The sequence below is a fragment of the Salvelinus fontinalis genome, chromosome 14, assembly GCF_029448725.1.
Source record: "Salvelinus fontinalis isolate EN_2023a chromosome 14, ASM2944872v1, whole genome shotgun sequence".
NCBI classification, from domain to species: Eukaryota; Metazoa; Chordata; class Actinopteri; order Salmoniformes; family Salmonidae; genus Salvelinus; species Salvelinus fontinalis.
The window spans coordinates 52654831-52672515 of record NC_074678.1 but is presented as its reverse complement, the minus strand read 5'-3'; the positions used below and the strand labels follow the sequence as shown (position 1 = coordinate 52672515).

The 17685-nt window shown below is 41.1% G+C and overlaps 1 protein-coding gene across 3 annotated transcripts in view; it reads left to right on the top strand.

The window, feature by feature from the left end:
• The window catches only part of negr1 (neuronal growth regulator 1), a 403241-nt gene that overhangs the window by 269309 nt on the left and 116247 nt on the right, over positions 1-17685 (top strand). For all 3 annotated transcript variants that reach the window (XM_055862270.1, XM_055862271.1, XM_055862272.1), the window contains exons 5-6: positions 8883-9003; positions 10599-10747. In XM_055862270.1, the coding sequence (XP_055718245.1) occupies positions 8883-9003; positions 10599-10747 (270 nt within the window). The remainder of the gene's footprint in view (positions 1-8882; positions 9004-10598; positions 10748-17685) is intronic.

Genomic DNA, 17685 nt, shown 5'->3' with positions numbered 1-17685 from the left:
CACTAAGGCAAATCCAGGTAAGATCAGGGTTAGACTCACCTCTCGACCAGTGGTCTGATAGACTTGGAATACCCAAATACACTAAATGTAAACCCATGTTTCCTATTCCAGTGTATTTGGGGCTCGGGAGTGTGTGGGTGTTTTCTAAACCGTTGAAACAATGAGGTGTTTTGACTCTGTTACTGTATCTAGAGAGTCCAGTTTCTCTCTGTAGTTTAGTTTCTGCTGTTCTGCTGAGATAGTGCTGGTAGAGGCTATAATTGCTTTGTTGCCTTTGTTTATGGTGCGGTTATTGCTAATGTTGTTTGTAATTGAAGAAGTGGGCCTTCCAGAAGTCCAGATCCAGCTGTGAGATAGAGGCAGGGTTTTAGGGCCTTGCAGATCCATCACAGCCCCAGCTCTCTACCTTCTCTCCACACATGCACGTGCACACACACACTGACAGACACAAACGCAAGCACCCGTGTCCACACACACACACACACACACACACACACACACACACACACACACACACACACACACACACACACACACACACACACACACACACACACACACACACACACACACACACACACACACACACACACACACACACACACACACACACACACACACACACACACACACACAGGCAGCCTGCCAAGCCTCTGCCAATACCCCTCAACACAGCACCAATCCCTGTGATAGATTACCAGGCAAAATCCCTGTCTCACTTGCCCACTCGATTTGCAATCTTAGGTCTCCCTTCTCCAGAGTACAGAGGCGTAGGGATGCAGATGTAATTGGGAGACACGCAAGTACAGGAAATCAACATACACAAACGGAATGATCAGTATTATGTTTATAAGGACTCCATGTGAAAGATGGTAGACTTGTGTCTTTGGTAGCTTGTACTGTACTGCCACACAAACACATTTGACATGCACACACTCGCACACAACCTTCAGCGCTGCAATGCATCTTTCTTTTCGCGCCTCATCTGTCTAAGTGGACTGTTGACGTCAGCAATGATACGTAGTGCAAAGAAAGGTAGCATATTCATTATAGGGTATGCACAGCACAAACTTGCTAAAAGAACACCAGCACACACCTGTATATGGAGTTCCCTGCTTTTTCAGAAGAACACGAGTCATTGAATAAGATGTTCTGTACTGGTGATTTGTGTCTCAATAGAGCCCCACAGTGGAGGTGTCATAATACCCATTCAATCTAGCGGTCAAAAACAGGGAAATGGTTCCAATCGTTTTTCTACCATTCATTTTTTCCATAGGGGATTTTAAAAACACTTCAAAATAAAAACTGTGTTTCATGTAGGCTTACCCTGGCGTGACGTTTTGATAACCATGGAAATCTCTCTTGGACTTTTATCAATATATTCGGCTCTATTTACTCTCAGATTCTAAAATGCTAATTAGCATCAAAGTAGACATCATGCAAGACTACAAATCCCTGCATGCTCCCGCACTTCACCTCTAGCTGACACCTTTGCTAACAGGTATTGTGTCAGACTTAGAGCTTGCACAAGACAGTTCACCGAATTGTCATTTTAAAGAAATGTAGCCAATTTATTCATTATTAAATTGACCTAAAACTAGATAGTTTATCCAAAGGTCCAAATGATTTTTTACCTTTGCCTCGATTCGGCAGTCTCGTCCAGTTCGTCATGGCATTTGTAGTTCTTTATGATTAGCAGTTAAATAGCATTTTATTATTGGGGGATAAACACAGGCGAATATATTGATAACATCCACCTTGTCCTAGAGAGATTTAGACGGTTACCCGTCACGCCAGGTTAAACCTACATGAAACACAGTCCTTACTTTAAGTGTTTCTAAAACCCCCTATGGGAAAAGGAATGCTGGAAAAACTATTGGCATCATTTCCATGTTTCACTTCACAAATGCAATTGGAAGTAAAAGTTTGAATGCAATCTTCCAAATTTCCCGCTGAACAGAACACAAGCTGGCCGTGACTGACTGGCAGGTGATTCTCAAAGACTCAATAGTGGAGAATATACCATAACTCTGATTCAGACATGACATGTGATTGCATGCTAGCCTGCAAATCCTAAGTGGACAGACTTCCCGGAATAGGCAGTCGTATTTGGGGTTTTTGTTTCAGTCACCCTATGTGCTTCTGTTTACTTTCGGTAATACAGTATGTTCTGACCTCAACCTTGTTTTGCATGTTGACTTTGCATTCTCAATGGCCGCCAGACCAAACTGCCGTCAACAATTGTATAACCTCAAACCAATGCTACTCACTTGGTCATTGTGTAGCTTGAGTGCTACTCTGATTCGTATTCACCACTAACATCACAACAGTAGTGTGGCATCGACGTCTGTCCTTTTCACCATGCCTTTTGAGTCAGCAGTTAGGTCACAAACACTTCTCAAGTGACATATTTGGAATGGTTTGTATGGTTTGTATGAAGAGAATAGGATATATGTTACCTGTTTTCACTGACCCACAGAAGACCCCTGTGAGAAGGAAATATTGTCGTCATTAGGAACATTTCCAGTGTACGTGCACTGCTATTCTTTACATATTGTGCACAATGTGCTTTTACCCCACTGACCTGAAAATAGTGATGAGATTTGAACATGATGTTAATAATGTTGGTGATAAATGCACATGCAAAAGTGAAAAGAAAAGACAAACTCGTTGGAGCCTATTTTATGTGTTGATTGTCATTATTTCAGTGGCCGACCACCGTGGTCACATACTAGAGTCAACCAAATGCTTTGTGTGAATTCTATATAATTTCAATCCAGCAATTACATTTTCCTCTCAAGGCTGTGTTACTTTAAGCTCTGTAAATATTTTAAATACAGAAAGCCCTGGCTGCTTGAGAAAGCGTCCATAGTTAAAGCTGCCTCCCTGACACTGGCAAAGAGATTTACACCGCGTCTTGGCACATGAAAGGAGACTCGTTTTGTATTCACAGAACCTGCCTCTGTCATTCAGTCTTTGAACTTCCATTAAGCAATTTATCACCATGCAATTCATTTCATTTTCCTAACCCTTGGGAATGATGCTTTCTTTCTTCCCACTGCTTCCGTAGCATTTACATTAAATACGTATGCGCACTGACCACAGTGACTGACCACAGTGACTGACCACAGTGACTGACCACAGCGCACTGACCACAGTGACTGACCACAGTGACTGACCACAGTGACTGACCACAGCGCACTGACTATGGTTTTGTTGGGTTGCAAAGCCACCGGTAGTTTCCTAAAGTTACCTGAATCTGCAGTAAGTTTGGTAATTAACAGAACATCTATGGCAATCTATCATAACCTTAGTAATTTCTAATTGAATAACTTGAATAACTGAATAAAAATTGAATAACTAAAGATGTATTCATATATATTAATTTTTTATATCTGTGTCCATATTGTCCATGAGAGAAAGTTGCCTAATTAATTAAACAAAGCATCTAATCAACAATGCCATTATTTTCAGTTAACTCTGCAACTATTCACTTTTTTTCGCAACAGCCACCAATTTAATGCTGAAACATTGATAACAAATACATACTGACATAGTAAAATAAATGAAAGTGTGTACAAATATATACAAAGGAACCAATATATATAAAGGAACCCTCATATTAAACACCAACGGTAGCCACTTAGTTGATGGTTTATATTCAGGATAATGTTTTATAGCTTTGTCATTCAATTTCACTGATAATAATAGATTGACAACTGCGTGCTGTTTTCAAGGGTTGTTAAATCAATGTTAAGTGTTTGGTGGTTTTACCATCACTTCTTGAAAAGCACAGTCAGAACTATAAATGTCTGATTGTTCCATGCAAAACAATTGTGCACCTTTTAGCTCTATCAGAGTTATACAGCAAGTTACTGCATACTTTTCATGATCAGTAAACATGAATTCATCATGTCATTTCAGATACGTGAGGGAAGCCTCCTGATATCTCTCAATATTGGCCACCATTAATTGGATATTTGAGTGATATAAAAGAAAAGTTAAGTATGAGGGGTTCAGGTTAATTTCCCATCCTTTTTAGGCTCTGCCTGTCAAGCAGCAGAAGGGCGCATTTTGCCAATGTACTGTTAGCTGATAATGTTTACTTTGCAAGCTCCCGAGTGTGCGCAGTGGTCTAAGGCACTGCATCTCAGTGCAAGAGGCGTCACTACAGTCCCTGGTTCGAATCCAGGCTGTATCACATCTGGTTGTGATTGGGAGTCCCATGGGGTGGCGCACAATTGACCCAGCTTTGGCCAAGGTAGGCTGTCATTGTAAATAATAATGTTCTTAACTGATTTGCCTAGTAAAAGGTTCAACTAAAAAAAAAAAATTTTAAAAGCTCCCGATAGGAACTTTGGCTAAAAGTTGTGCTTGTGCTTCTAGTTGGCTAAACATGGTTGTAAGTAGACCTGGCTTAAGAGACCTGGCTTACACTCCATGTCTAACTCTGTGTTGTTTTATGTGTCGAACTGCTTTGCTTTATCTTGGCCAGGTCGCAATTTTAAATGAGAACTTGTTCTCAACTTGCCTACCTGGTTAAATAAAGGGGAAATAAAAAAAAAGAAAGAGTGTTCATGCTGACAGACATGATAGGCTACATTGATTGAAGGACCATGTCAAATTGGCTAGCTAGCTAATAACAGATCAGGTCAATATGGCTAGTTTGGTATTTTTGGTATTTTATTAGGATCCCTATTAGCTGTTGCAAAAGCAGCAGCTACTCTTCCTGGGGTCCACACAAAACATAAAACATGAAACATAATACAGAATGGCATAATACAGAACGTCAATAGACAAGAACAGCTCAAGGACAGAACTACATTTTTTTTTTAAAGGCACACATAAATCAAATCAAATCAAATTGTATTTGTCACATACACATGGTTAGCAGATGTTAATGCGAGTGTAGCGAAATGCTTGTGCTTCTAGTTCCGACAATGCAATAATAACCAACAAGTAATCTAACAATTCCACAACTACTACCTTATACACACAAGTGTAAAGGGATAAAGAATATGTACATAAAGATATATGAATGAGTGATGGTACAGAACGGCATAGGCAAGATGCAGTAGATAGTATAGAGTACGGTATATACATATGAGATGAGTACTGTAGGGTATATAAACATAAAGTGGCATAGTTCAAAGTGGCTAGTGATACATGTATTACATAAAGATGACAAGATGCAGTAGATGATATAGAGTACAGTATATACATATACATATGAGATAAGTAATGTAGGGTATGTAAACGTTATATTAAGTGGCATTGTTTAAAGTGCCTAGTGATACATTTTTACATACATTTCCATCAATTCCCATTATTAAAGTGGCTGGAGTTGAGTCAGTATGTTGGCAGCGGCCACTAAATGTTAGTGATGGCTGTTTAACAGTCTGATGGCCTTGAGATAGAATCTGTTTTTCAGTCTCTCGGTCCCTGCTTTGATGCACCTGTACTGACCTCGCCTTCTGGATGATAGCGGGGTGAACAGGCAGTGGCTATGTATCAACGCATACATACAAACTATCTATGTGAAATAGGGGAGAGGCGTTGTGTCGTAAGGTGTTGCTTAATCTTTAAAAAAAAAAACAGTTTTGCTGTTTATTTGAGCAGTATGAGATTTAAGGAAGATACATGCAATTAGGGCTCATATAATACTGTTCGCTTTCTTGAATTTGTTCTGGATTTGGGGACTGTGAAAAGACCCCTGGTGGCATGTCTGGTGGGATAAGTCTGTGTGTCACAGCTGTGTAAGTTGACTATGCAAACAATTTGGGACTTTCAACACATTAATGTTTATTATAAAATGAAGAAGTGATGCAGTCAGTCTCTCCTCAACTCATAGCCAAGAGAGACTGGCATGCATAGTATTTATAGTAGCCCTCTGATTACAATTAAGAGCAAAATGTGCCGCTCTGTTCTGGGCCAGCTTCAGCTAAACTAGGTCTTTCCTAGTAGCACTAGACTACACGACTGGACAATAATCAATACTAGACAAAACTAGAGCCTGCATGTCTTGCTTTTTGGAGTGTGGTGTCAAAAAAGCAGAGCATCTCTTTATTACGGACAGACCTCTCCCCATCTTTACAACCATTGAATCTATCTGTTTTGACCATGACAGTTTACAATCTAAGGTAACACCAAGTAATTTAGTCCCCTCAACTTGTTCAACAGGTTTAGAACGTAAGGAATGAATTGTACCAAATACAATGCTCTTAGTTTTAGAGATGTTCAGGACCAGTTTATTGCTGTTCACCCATTCCAAAACAGACTGCAACTCTTTGTTAAGGGTTTCAGTGACTTCATTAGCTGTGGTTGCTGATAAGTATATGGTTGGATCATCAGCATACATGGACACACATGCTTTGTTTGATGCCAGTGACAGGTCATTGGTAAAAATAGAAAAGAGTAGAGGGCCTATAGAGCTGCCCTGCAGTACACCACACTTTAGATGTTTCACATTAGAGAAGCTTCCATTAAAGAAAATTTGGTTTATGGTAAACAGGTTATGGTCAATAATATCATAGGCTGCACTGAAATCTAAGAGTACAGCTCCCACAATCTTCTTATTGTCAATCTCTTTGATAATAAGTTAATAAAGTAATTTTCAGGGGATAAACTAGAGGGCTAAATTTGCTTGCCATATATAGTGGTGATGACTGTAATACGGCTGACAACTCTACCAGGACGATAATTTGCAATGTCAAGCTCTTTCCAAAGCCTAATCTCTGATGAAGCAAGCTAAATGGCACGTTGTTTGGATAGGCTACCCTCACGTATAGGCTACCCTCACTTATCTGAAAATACATGATCAATTGATGTTTACTGATCATGAAAAGGACCATGATGGAGCTAAATGTGGAATAATCGGAAATGGGTAGTTCTGACTATGATCTTCAAAAAGTGATGATTTTAAAACCAAATAGTTATAACATTTATTTAACAATCCCTTTATTGATAATGACCTATTATTTTATATATTTTACATGCGGTAAGGCCACACAGAGGGCCAGTGAAGGATATACTGCTTCTCCGAGACCAGGCCCAAATACCTGTCATTCGCGTTAAATAAAGACGGAAATACAGGGGGCGGAGATCGGCTGCTTTGTGAGAATTTGTTGGCGAGTGGGTAACCCGCCTCGACCATCCGTTCTATTGACCAATGTGCAATCACTGGAGAATAAACTGGATGATCTACATTCAAGACTATCCTACCAACGGGACATTAAAAACTGTAATATCTTATGTATCACCGAGTTGAGGCTGAACGACGACATGGACAATATACAGTTGGCTGGGTTTTCCGTGCATCGGCAGGACAGAACAGCAACATCTGGTAAGACGAGGGGTGGGGGTGTGTGTCTATTTGGCAATAACAGCTGGTGCACGATGTCAAATATTAAGGAAGTCTTGCTCGCCTGAGGTAGAGTGGTAAGATGTAGACCACACTGTCTTACCAAGAGAGTTTTAATCTATAGTTTTCGTAGCATTCTATTTACCACCACAAACCGATGTTGGCACTAAGACCGCACTCAATGAGCTGTATAAGGCCATAAGCAAACAAGGAAATGCTCATCCAGAAGCGGCGCGCCTAGTGGCTAGGGACTTTAATTTAGGCAAACTTAAATCTGATTTACCTCACTTCTACCAGCATGTCACATGTGCAACCAGAGGGTAAAAAAACTCTAGACCACCTTTATGCCATACACAGAGACGCATGCAAAGCTCTCACTCACCCTCCATTTGGCAAATCTGACCATAATTCTATCCTCCTGATTCCTGCTTACAAACAAAAACGAAATCAATCCAATGGCATTGAGAAGTATACCACCTCAGTCACCGGGTTCATCAATAAGTGCATCGACGACGTTGTTCCCACAGTGACCGTACATACATATCCCAAACAGAAGCCATGGATTACAGGCAACATCCGCACCGAGCTAAAGGCTAGAGCTGCCACTTTCAAGGAGCGGGACACTAGTCTGGACGCTTAAAAGAAATCCCGCTATGCCCTGAGACGAACCATCAAACAGGTAAAGCATCAATACAGGACTAAGATTGAATCCTGCTACACCGGCTCTGATGCTTGTCCGATGTGGCAGGGCTTGCAAACTATTACGGACTACAAAGGTAAACCCAGCCGTGAGCTGCCCAGTGATGCGAGCCTTCCAGACAACCTAAGTGCCTTTTATGGTCGCTTCGAGGCAAGCACCACTGAAGCATACATTAGAGCACCAGCTGTTCCGGACGACTGTGTGATCAAGCTCTCCGTATCCACTATGAGCAAGACCTTTAAACAGGTCAACGTTCACAAGACCAATTACAAGGACGTGATCTCAGATCATGTACTCAACAAATCAAAATCTATTCTTCAAAGTAGCTAACTTTTGCCTTGATGACAGCTTTGCACACTCTTGGTATTCTCTCAACCAGCTTCATGAGGTAGTCACCTGGAATGCATTTCAATTAACAGGTGTACCATGTTATGTTAATTTGTTGATTCCTTTCCTTCTTAATGCTTTTGAGCCAATCAGTTGTGTTGTGACAAGTTAGGGGTGGTATACAGAAGATAGCCCTATTTGGTAAGTCCATATTATAGCAAGAACAAAATAAGCAAAGAGAAGCGACAGTACAGCATTACTTTAGGACATGAAGGTCAGTCAATGCGGACATTTTTTCCCCCCAGTAATATACCCTCCCTTTGCAACCCTAGTTTTGTCTTTGAAGTTTCAAGCCTTTTTCACCTCTTACACCTAACTGGACCAAAACCATTTTCCAGTACTACATTCAAGCTGGGGAAAGTGGCTTTTATTGAATGTATTTCAATATCATAGTGTTTCCTCCTTATAACATTTTTTATTTCTTCTTCATTTCAGTTGCCCCAGCCATCCACGAGATGAAAAGCCATGGAGTCGGCCTGGGACGCACAGCTCTGCTGAGGTGTGAGGCTGCAGCTGTACCCACACCATCATTTGAGTGGTACAAGGGAGAGAAAAGGTTAGAGAAACAAATTGCTCTGCATCATTCGCCATGGAAATAAACGTTATTTGGGTTTATAGAGTTAGATGCACACTTGTTGCCAACCATTAGAACTCAAGTAGTTCCATTGGTCCGATCCATTATGCAATGAGGGTATAGCGTGTTCTGAAGCATCTTTGACTTCTTTACACATGACAAACATCACCATATAGTAAATGTGTTAACAATGTTTTAGTCTGGCACTAACTGTCTCTAGTCTGGCCCTGGAAAGTATAAATAATAAATAATCCAATAAGAAAAGTAATGTTGACTATGTCCTCACCTTGCATGCTAATTAAATGTTTGCCTAGCTCATCAATGAGCTAGAAACATTCTCAGCACATACATCAATCAGTGTAGATTCAAGTGGCTGTTCTTGAATTTAGAAACCAAATTATCATCATTTACCCATCATTTACCCACTCCTAGTGAGCACAATTTCAATCATCAGTTCACACTGTGCTAATTGTAATTATAGGGTGGATTCAATTTATTTAAATTGCTAAGGAGGCACATTGCCATGATTCTAGTGTTTACTTAATCCTAAACCTAGCTCTACGTTTGAGCCTTTTAACATGAAAAGTCATTTTTCTCGACACACTGGTAGTTATAAAGAGGTCTTCAAGACATTATGGATGTGTGCGCTACATTATGGTAGAGCATGTATGTTTCTATATGCTAGGCAGCACTCAGTGTTCCAGATGTCAAGTGCCACCACAGTACATTTAGCGGTGTGTGGATGTCACTATAGTATGAATGCAGTCATGCCGCTGGTTTGTCTGCATCGGAAATAATGAGACAGTTTTGACAGTCAAATCTTCCTTTTAAGGCTTCACTGTTCATGGTGTTGAAAGAGAAACGCGTTTGCTCTGACAGAGACAGCGATGCTTGTTTTGTGACATTCTGGAGGAGAAGCAAGCATGCTCCCAGACTCCCACCGAGATTATCAGTGAATGTTCAACTAACATTTGAGGAAATCGCAGTGGGAGAGAGAACAACAGATGCTCAGAGATTTGCTGGACATAAGGTCACACGTAGCGTTTCAACTCTGAGTGCCACTGTGAGCCAGTCAAAGTACGCAAGTGCACATACAGGAGGCCACTGCGCTTCCAAAATAGGAGTCGTCCCTGTCTTCTCCCTGGACATTTTCAATATTTTAGGTCATTTAATTTAAACAATGGCTAAATTGTAGATCATATCTTAGGTATCTCATCCTACCCCCTCCGATTGTTAATAGTATGCACCAGAAGAAGAAAAAAACGAAAGAAACTGATTTGAAAGGATTAATGGTGAACATGTCATGCAGTTATACATTGAATGCCAATAATAAGTGACATGCTTCTAGTTCACCCTTACTCTTAAGGTTATATCTCTATCATGCTGTGGCAGTCCTTCAAACCAACACTCAAAGACATAAGCCCAGCGAAAGGATAAATGGATGTATTGAAGAGGATGATGAACTACTGTAGCATGCTATTTGAGGTTGATAAATATTTTCTCCCTCCTTGACTCACCTCTTCCTACTTGACATTTTCAGAAAAGGAAAGCTTTATTTGTAGTCCGTTCTATTTCAGGATTAACAAGGGACAGGGGATTGACATCAAGAACCTCAGCTCCAGATCAGTCCTCACAGTGACCAACATGACAGAGGATCGCTATGGTAACTACACGTGTGTCGCTGCCAACATCCTGGGAAGGGCCAACGCCAGTGTGCCTCTCATCCGTAAGTAGCCTGGATATGTCTATGTCATTGCTGACATGGGCCTTTTCTGTGGGGGCTCTTGCATTTTGAAACAGTGTGAAACATTGCTTGACCACTTCCTTTCTGCCGGTGCAGATATATTAATTCTCTCATTCATTTTTGTGTATTTTTATATGTTAAAGGATATACGTGTGTGTATGCTTGTGTGTGTGTGTGTCCACACACATCAAGCAAGCAGCAAGGAAGCAACAAGGAAAGAGAATATTTACTGTAAATCCATTTTTAATCAAGTAGATGATGTAGAAAATTCCATTTGATATGTTCAGCAATGAAATATTAGCCGGTATATTTCAATTATTCAATAGTTTGTGCAGCTCCCTCTAATAACAGTGTCCTTAACAGACCAAACCCTGCTCTACAGAAAGATACCCTTATAGGTGGTGAATGCCAAGGGAGTGTTTGAGTCTCCTGTTTGTGCATGCACAAAGAGCCACATCAAAGGCTGTGTGAGATCCTCAAATGGAGGGATCTTAATGTGACGACGCCGCCGAGGCCTCAAAGGCAGACTGAGTGGCAACAGGGCCCCAAAATAGACAGCCAGGCAGCTTCCTGTGTTCCCTCAGACCTGTGCTTCTCTCTCTCTCTCTCTCGCCCGTGCGCGCGTGCGCTTTCGCCCTCTCTCTCTGATAAACACTAATGGAAGAGAGGCCAAGCAATCCCTGCAGCACGACTCAAAACCCGCACATCGACACACACAACAAACCAAGGAGTGAATTTGCTGTGGGTGACTTTAAATTGCTATCCTAGTAACAGTCGATAGGTATTGATGAGGTGGAGGAGGGGAGAAATTAATATTTAATCAAGAAGTGCCCATTGGGGTAAATTTAATGTGGCAATAGTGACAGTAGGGGTTCATGTGTTTGGGGAAAAACTTGTGAAATTGTGGGCTGTTGCATTGGGCCATCTTTTGCTCGTCCATCGTTCCTGATTCTTTCTTTGGGTACATTCTCTGTTTTGTTTGGTTCTTTTAGTCACACCCAAGGGTTGAAACTTTACACATCAGCTTATAACCCTATCAATTTGAAACTTAAATGATATAATAATGTACATTGCTCAAATACAGACCTTGACCTCAAAAACTGCAGCTATATACACCTTGGTGAATTAAGGCAGGATGCATAGTACTTTTAAGTGCAAAGAGAACATGAAAAAGGTGTTAACCTGCACCAGTCTTCCTCAGTGTATTTTCAATGAAAGATGGTTTGGTTGTGTTGGGAAAGAGGGGTGAGTATCAACATCTGAGCTTTGGGCTTGTATGTCGTTTTGTGTCTTGCACACAAATGGTTTCACTGATTTCTATCTAGTCGGTGGGAGTTGTGGGATTGTTGTGTCCCAACTGTGCTGTTAAAGCGGTTGAGTTCGTTTGTCCAAGTCTTTGTCAGAACGTGTGGGTTCTTTGTTTCCCTGGAGTGTTCATTTAGTCAGGGTCTCTGCTGCAAAGAGTTGTGAGCCTCCCTGGCATTTTAGACACTCAAGCTTTCGACAGGGTACTCACCACGCTGATACATCGTATCCAATATCCACTCTATTCAACTTTTTTTTAAACTCAAGACCGTCTTTCAGAATGCCTGTCTTATATTATACACCATGCACTGCTGCATCACGCTCTCGTGTATATAGTCTCCATTAAAAAAAAGAGCTGTGTGTTTCATGTCACAGAAGTGAACTTTTACAAAATCATGCACAGATTTAGTCCCCCTTTCCCCCAACAATTCAGAGGACTCCTCTAGCTTAATTGGTCAAGCGATTATCCCCTGCCCACCTCGGCTTAGCTCTGGAGGAGCTTTGCAGTCTACCCCCAACCTTCCTCCTACTGCTATTGGCCAAAAGGAGAAGAAACACACAGTAACGCCTTCTCCTCCTGAAAAACCTCCTCCTGGCAGCCATGTTGAACCAGGGTTCCACTAGCTGGTGGGCTAATAACTGCCTAGTTTGTTTTTCATGCTTATCAATCACCGCCCGGGTTTGTGTCGTCTCTCCATGTCTCCTTGTCTGTTATTGTTGTTGTTGTCATTGTTATTAGTGTTGTTGTTCGCAGTCACCGTGACCACACCTCAGTCATTGAGTATAAAGGGCCAAAAACTTGTACCAAATCGTGGTGGATATGATAGGAGTTTATGCCTACAAATGATGTCATATAAAGTGCCTTCAGAAACTACTCATACCCCTTGACTTGTTCCAAATTCTGTTCTGTTACAGCCTGAATTTAAAATGGATTAAATAATTTTCCACACAATGCCTCATAATGACAAAGTGAAAATTAGTTTTTAGACATTTCTGCTAATTTTTGAAAATGAAATGCAGAAAAATGTATACTGATTTTACTGAGATACAGTTCATATAAGGAAATCAGTCAATTGAAATGAATTCATTAGGCCCTAACCTAATCTATGGATTTCACATGACTGGGCAGGGGCACAGCCATGGGTGGGCCTGGGAGGGCATAGGCCGACCCACTAGGGAGCCAGGCCACCCACTGGGGAGGCAGGCCCAGCCAATCAGAATTTTCCCCACAAAAGGGTTTTATTACAGACATAAAAGCTCCTCAGTTTCATCAGCTGTCCATGTGGCTGGTCTCAGATGATCCCGCAGGTGAAGAAGCTGGATGTGGAGGTCCTGGGCTGGCGTGGTTACACTCGGTCTGCGGTTGTGAGGCCGGTTGGACGTACTACCAACGACATTGGAGGCGGCTTATGGTAGAGAAATTAACATTAAATTCTTTGGCAACAGCTCTGGTGGACATTTCTGCAGTCAGCATGCCAATTCCACACTCCCTAAACATTTGAGACATCTGTGGCATTGTGTTGTGTGATTAAACGGCCCATTTTAGAGTGGCCTTTTATTGTCCCCAGCACAAGGTGCATATGTGTAATGATCATCATGTTTAATCAGCTTCTTGATATGCTACACCTGTCAGGTGGATGGATAATCTTGGAAAAGGAGAAATGCTCATTAACAGTGATGTAAACACATTTGTGAACAAAATTTGAGAAACATAAGATTTTTGTGCATATGGAAAATATCTGGGATCTTTTATTTCAGCTCATGAAACATGGGGCCAACAATTTACATGTTGCGTTTATATTATTGTTCTGTTTACATAAATCATTTACATACACTACATGGCCAAAAGTATGTGGACACCTGCTTGTTGAACATCTCATTCCAAATCATGGGCATTAATATGGAGTTGGTTCCCCCCTTTGCTGCTATAACAGCCTCCACTCTTCTGGGAAGGCTTTCCACTAGATGTTGGAACATTGCTGCTTGGACTTGCTTCCATTCAGACACAAGAGCATTAGTGAGGTCAGGCACTGATGTTGGGAGATTAGGCCTGGCTCGCAGTCGGCATTCCAATTCACCCCAAAGAGTTGGGGTCAGGGCTCTGTGCAGGCCAGTCAAGTTCTTCCACACAACAAATATTATGGCTGAACTCAAATGTGCTGGTTGATAAAATAGCTGTATTTATGGGGATAGAATGATAGTCAAAGATATACATATATTTTTTTTAAGTAAAAATGAAACACTGAGGGGCAATATTTTTACAACTGATGCCGGTTTGCCTGATGCTGATGCCGTGTAGGTGTTTGTACCCATGCATATACACACACTCTCATTCAAATAAACGCATGCAAGAACACACACATACATGTAATAGTGCCAGACATGCACACAAACTTATACAGTTGGCATTATGTGGATATATTGAAGCAATATTTCAAGACATCAGTCAGGAAGTTAAAGCTTGGTCGCAAATGGTTCTTCCATATGGACAATGACCCCAAGCATACTTCCAAAGTTGTGGCAAAATGGCTTAAGGACAACAAAGTCAAGGTTTTGGAGTGGCCATCATAAAGCCCTGACCTCAATCCTATAGGAAATTTGTGGGCAGAACTGAAAAAGTGTGTGCGAGCAAGGAGGCCTTTAAAAATGACTCAGTTACACCAGCTCTGTCAGGAGGAATGGGCCAAAATTCACCCAACTTATTGTGGGAAGCTTGTGGAAGGCTACCGAAAACATTTGACCCAAGTTAAACAATTTAAAGGCAATGCTACCAAATACTAATGGAGTGTATGTAAACTTTTGACCCCTGGGAATGTGATGAAAGAAATAAAAGCTGAAATAATTCATTCTCTCTACTATTTTTCTTACATTTCACGTGCTTAAAATAAAGTGGTGATCCTAACTGACCTAAGACAGGGAATTTTCAGTATGATTAAATGTCAGGAATTGTGAAAAACTGAGGTTAAATGTATTTGGCTAAGGGTATGTAAATTTTCGACTTCAACTGTGTATATATATATATATATATATATATTATTTTTTGTTTTTTGTTTTTGCATTGTTTACTGTTTTCTTCTGTCTTTTTCTTTTTTCTCTTTAGTTCACTCTCTTGGTTGTTGGTGCATTGGGGTGTTCTTTGGGTTGTGGAATGGAATTATTTACATTTTTCTTCTTGAGGGGGACTGTGGGAGGGGTCTCGAATGGTTGAGGGACAGCTTTTGGGGAACTGTGGTTGGATCTTGGAGGGTTCGGGTTCACGTTTTTTTGGCCTGGTGGGAGATCTTACAAGCATGCCCTTGAGCAGGGAGTTGGCCCTGGATGCTTCTGTGTGTCGCTCTGATTGGGAGTCTGTTGGATAACTGGTAAGATGTAGTTCTTGAGCGGCTTCACTGCAAGTATATTGTATGTTTTGGATATTCAATAAAAAACACAATACATATTTTTTTTAATAACAAAATGTTAAAAAATTATACAAAATTCTACCACACAGATCTCAACATTTCTGTATGGACCTCGCTTTGTGCATGGGGGTATTGTCATGTTGAAACAGGAAAGGGCCTTCCCCAAATTGTTACCACAAAGTTGGAATGACAGAATCGTCTAGAATGTCATTGTATGCTTTAGCGTTAAGATTTCCCTTCACTGGAACTAAGGGGCCTAGGCCGAACCATGAAAAATAACTCCAGACCATTATTCCTCCTCCACCAAACTTTACAGTTGGCGCTATGCATTGGGCAGGTAGCGTTCTCCTGGCTTCCGCCACACCCAGATTTGTCCGTCGGACTGCCAGACTGTGAAGCGTGATTCATCATTCCAGAGATGGAATGATCCAATGCTAGTGAGCTTTACACAACTCCATCCGACGCTTGGCATTGTGCATGGTGATATTAGGCCAGAGGCAGTTTGGAACTCAGTAGTGAGTGTTGCAACCGAGGACAGACGCACTTCAGCACTCCGCGGACCCATTCTATGAGCTTGTGTGGGCTACCACTTCGTAGCTGAGCCGTTGTTGCTCCTAGACGTTTTCACTTCACAATAACAGCACTTACAGTTGACCAGGGAAGCTCTAGCAGGGCTAAAATTGCACAAACTGACTTATTGGAAAGCTGTCATCCTATGACGGTGCCACGTTGAAAGTCACTGAGCTCTTCAGTAAGGCCACTCTACTGCCAATGTTTGTCTATGGAGATTGCATTGCTGTGTGCTCGATTTTATAAACCTGTCAGCAACCGGTGTGGCTGAAATAGCCGAATCCACTAATTTGAATGGGTGTACACATACTTTTTTATATATAGTGTAAGTTTTCACATCCCTGAGTCAATACATGTAAGAATCACCTTTAGCAGTGATTACAACTGTGAGTGTTTTGGGGGTTAAGTCTCTAAGAGCTTTGCTCACCTGGATTTTACAATATTTGCTAATTATTATTAAAAATATTATTCAAGCTCTGTCATGTCTTGCCATAGATTTTCAAGCTGATTTAAGTCAAAACTGTAACTAGGCAACTTTGTCTCCCAGTGTCAGTTGGAAAGCTGACTGAACCAGAGTTTTGCCTGTACTTAGCTTTATTGCGTTTCTTTTTATCCTAACAAACAACCCAGTCCTTGCCGATAACATGCATACCCATAACATGATGCAGCCACCACCATGCTTGAAAATATGAAGAGTGGTACTCAGTGAGTTAGGAAGGACGACTAGCTCACTGAGTAGGAAGGACGCCTGTATCTTTGTAGTGACTGTGGATATTTATACACCATCCAAAGTGCAATTAATAACTTCATCAACCCCTATTCATTGCACTTTGTAGTGACTATGGGTATTTATACACCATTCAAAGATACAGGCGTCCTTCCTAACTCATTTGCCAGAGAGGAAGGAAAACATTCAGAGCTGTCACCATGAGAGTTTAATGGCTTTAAATCCCCCCCCCCCCCCCCCCCCCCGCGCTACTAAAGAAAATGTAACTGATTGAGAAATAGGTTTACTTATTTGGTTTGCTCCACTTCCAAATGTTGAACCATTTCAGTTGAGAAAGGGCATTGCTTTCTTTAATTGGCTAATATCTCACTTCTTGTATAAATGTTTTGGCCATTTTAACCCCCATTTTAACTCCCAACTTTACAACACTCTGGTTGTGTTCATGTTCCAGATTCCCTTTGGAGTAGCACATGGGACTGGAGACTGAGGAAGAGGCTGGAAATGCAGATAGCAGTCTTTGGATGACTGAGCCCCGTGGAACCCCCACATAAGATGATATGCATGCTAAGCAGCATTAACAAGGAGAAGAATAACAAATGATGTGGTTCATAAATAAATAAAATATTAACACCTGCTGCCATATCATTAAAGAGGAAAAACAGTTAAGATAGCTTCGAGAAATATTCACGCAATGAATGTGGCTGTGCATGAAAGACTGATGATGTAACCGTGGCGTGGCAGCCCATGTTGGGCTCAGTCGGAATTGCAATTTAGTAAATTGGGGATTTTTTTTCATCATTATCATGACCTTAGTTTTGATTCGATAATCAACCTTCAGCCAAAGCTGAACAAGTCTATTTAAAGATATTCATTTGTTATTCTAAGAACCACTCTACGAACACAAAGCAAATCGCATA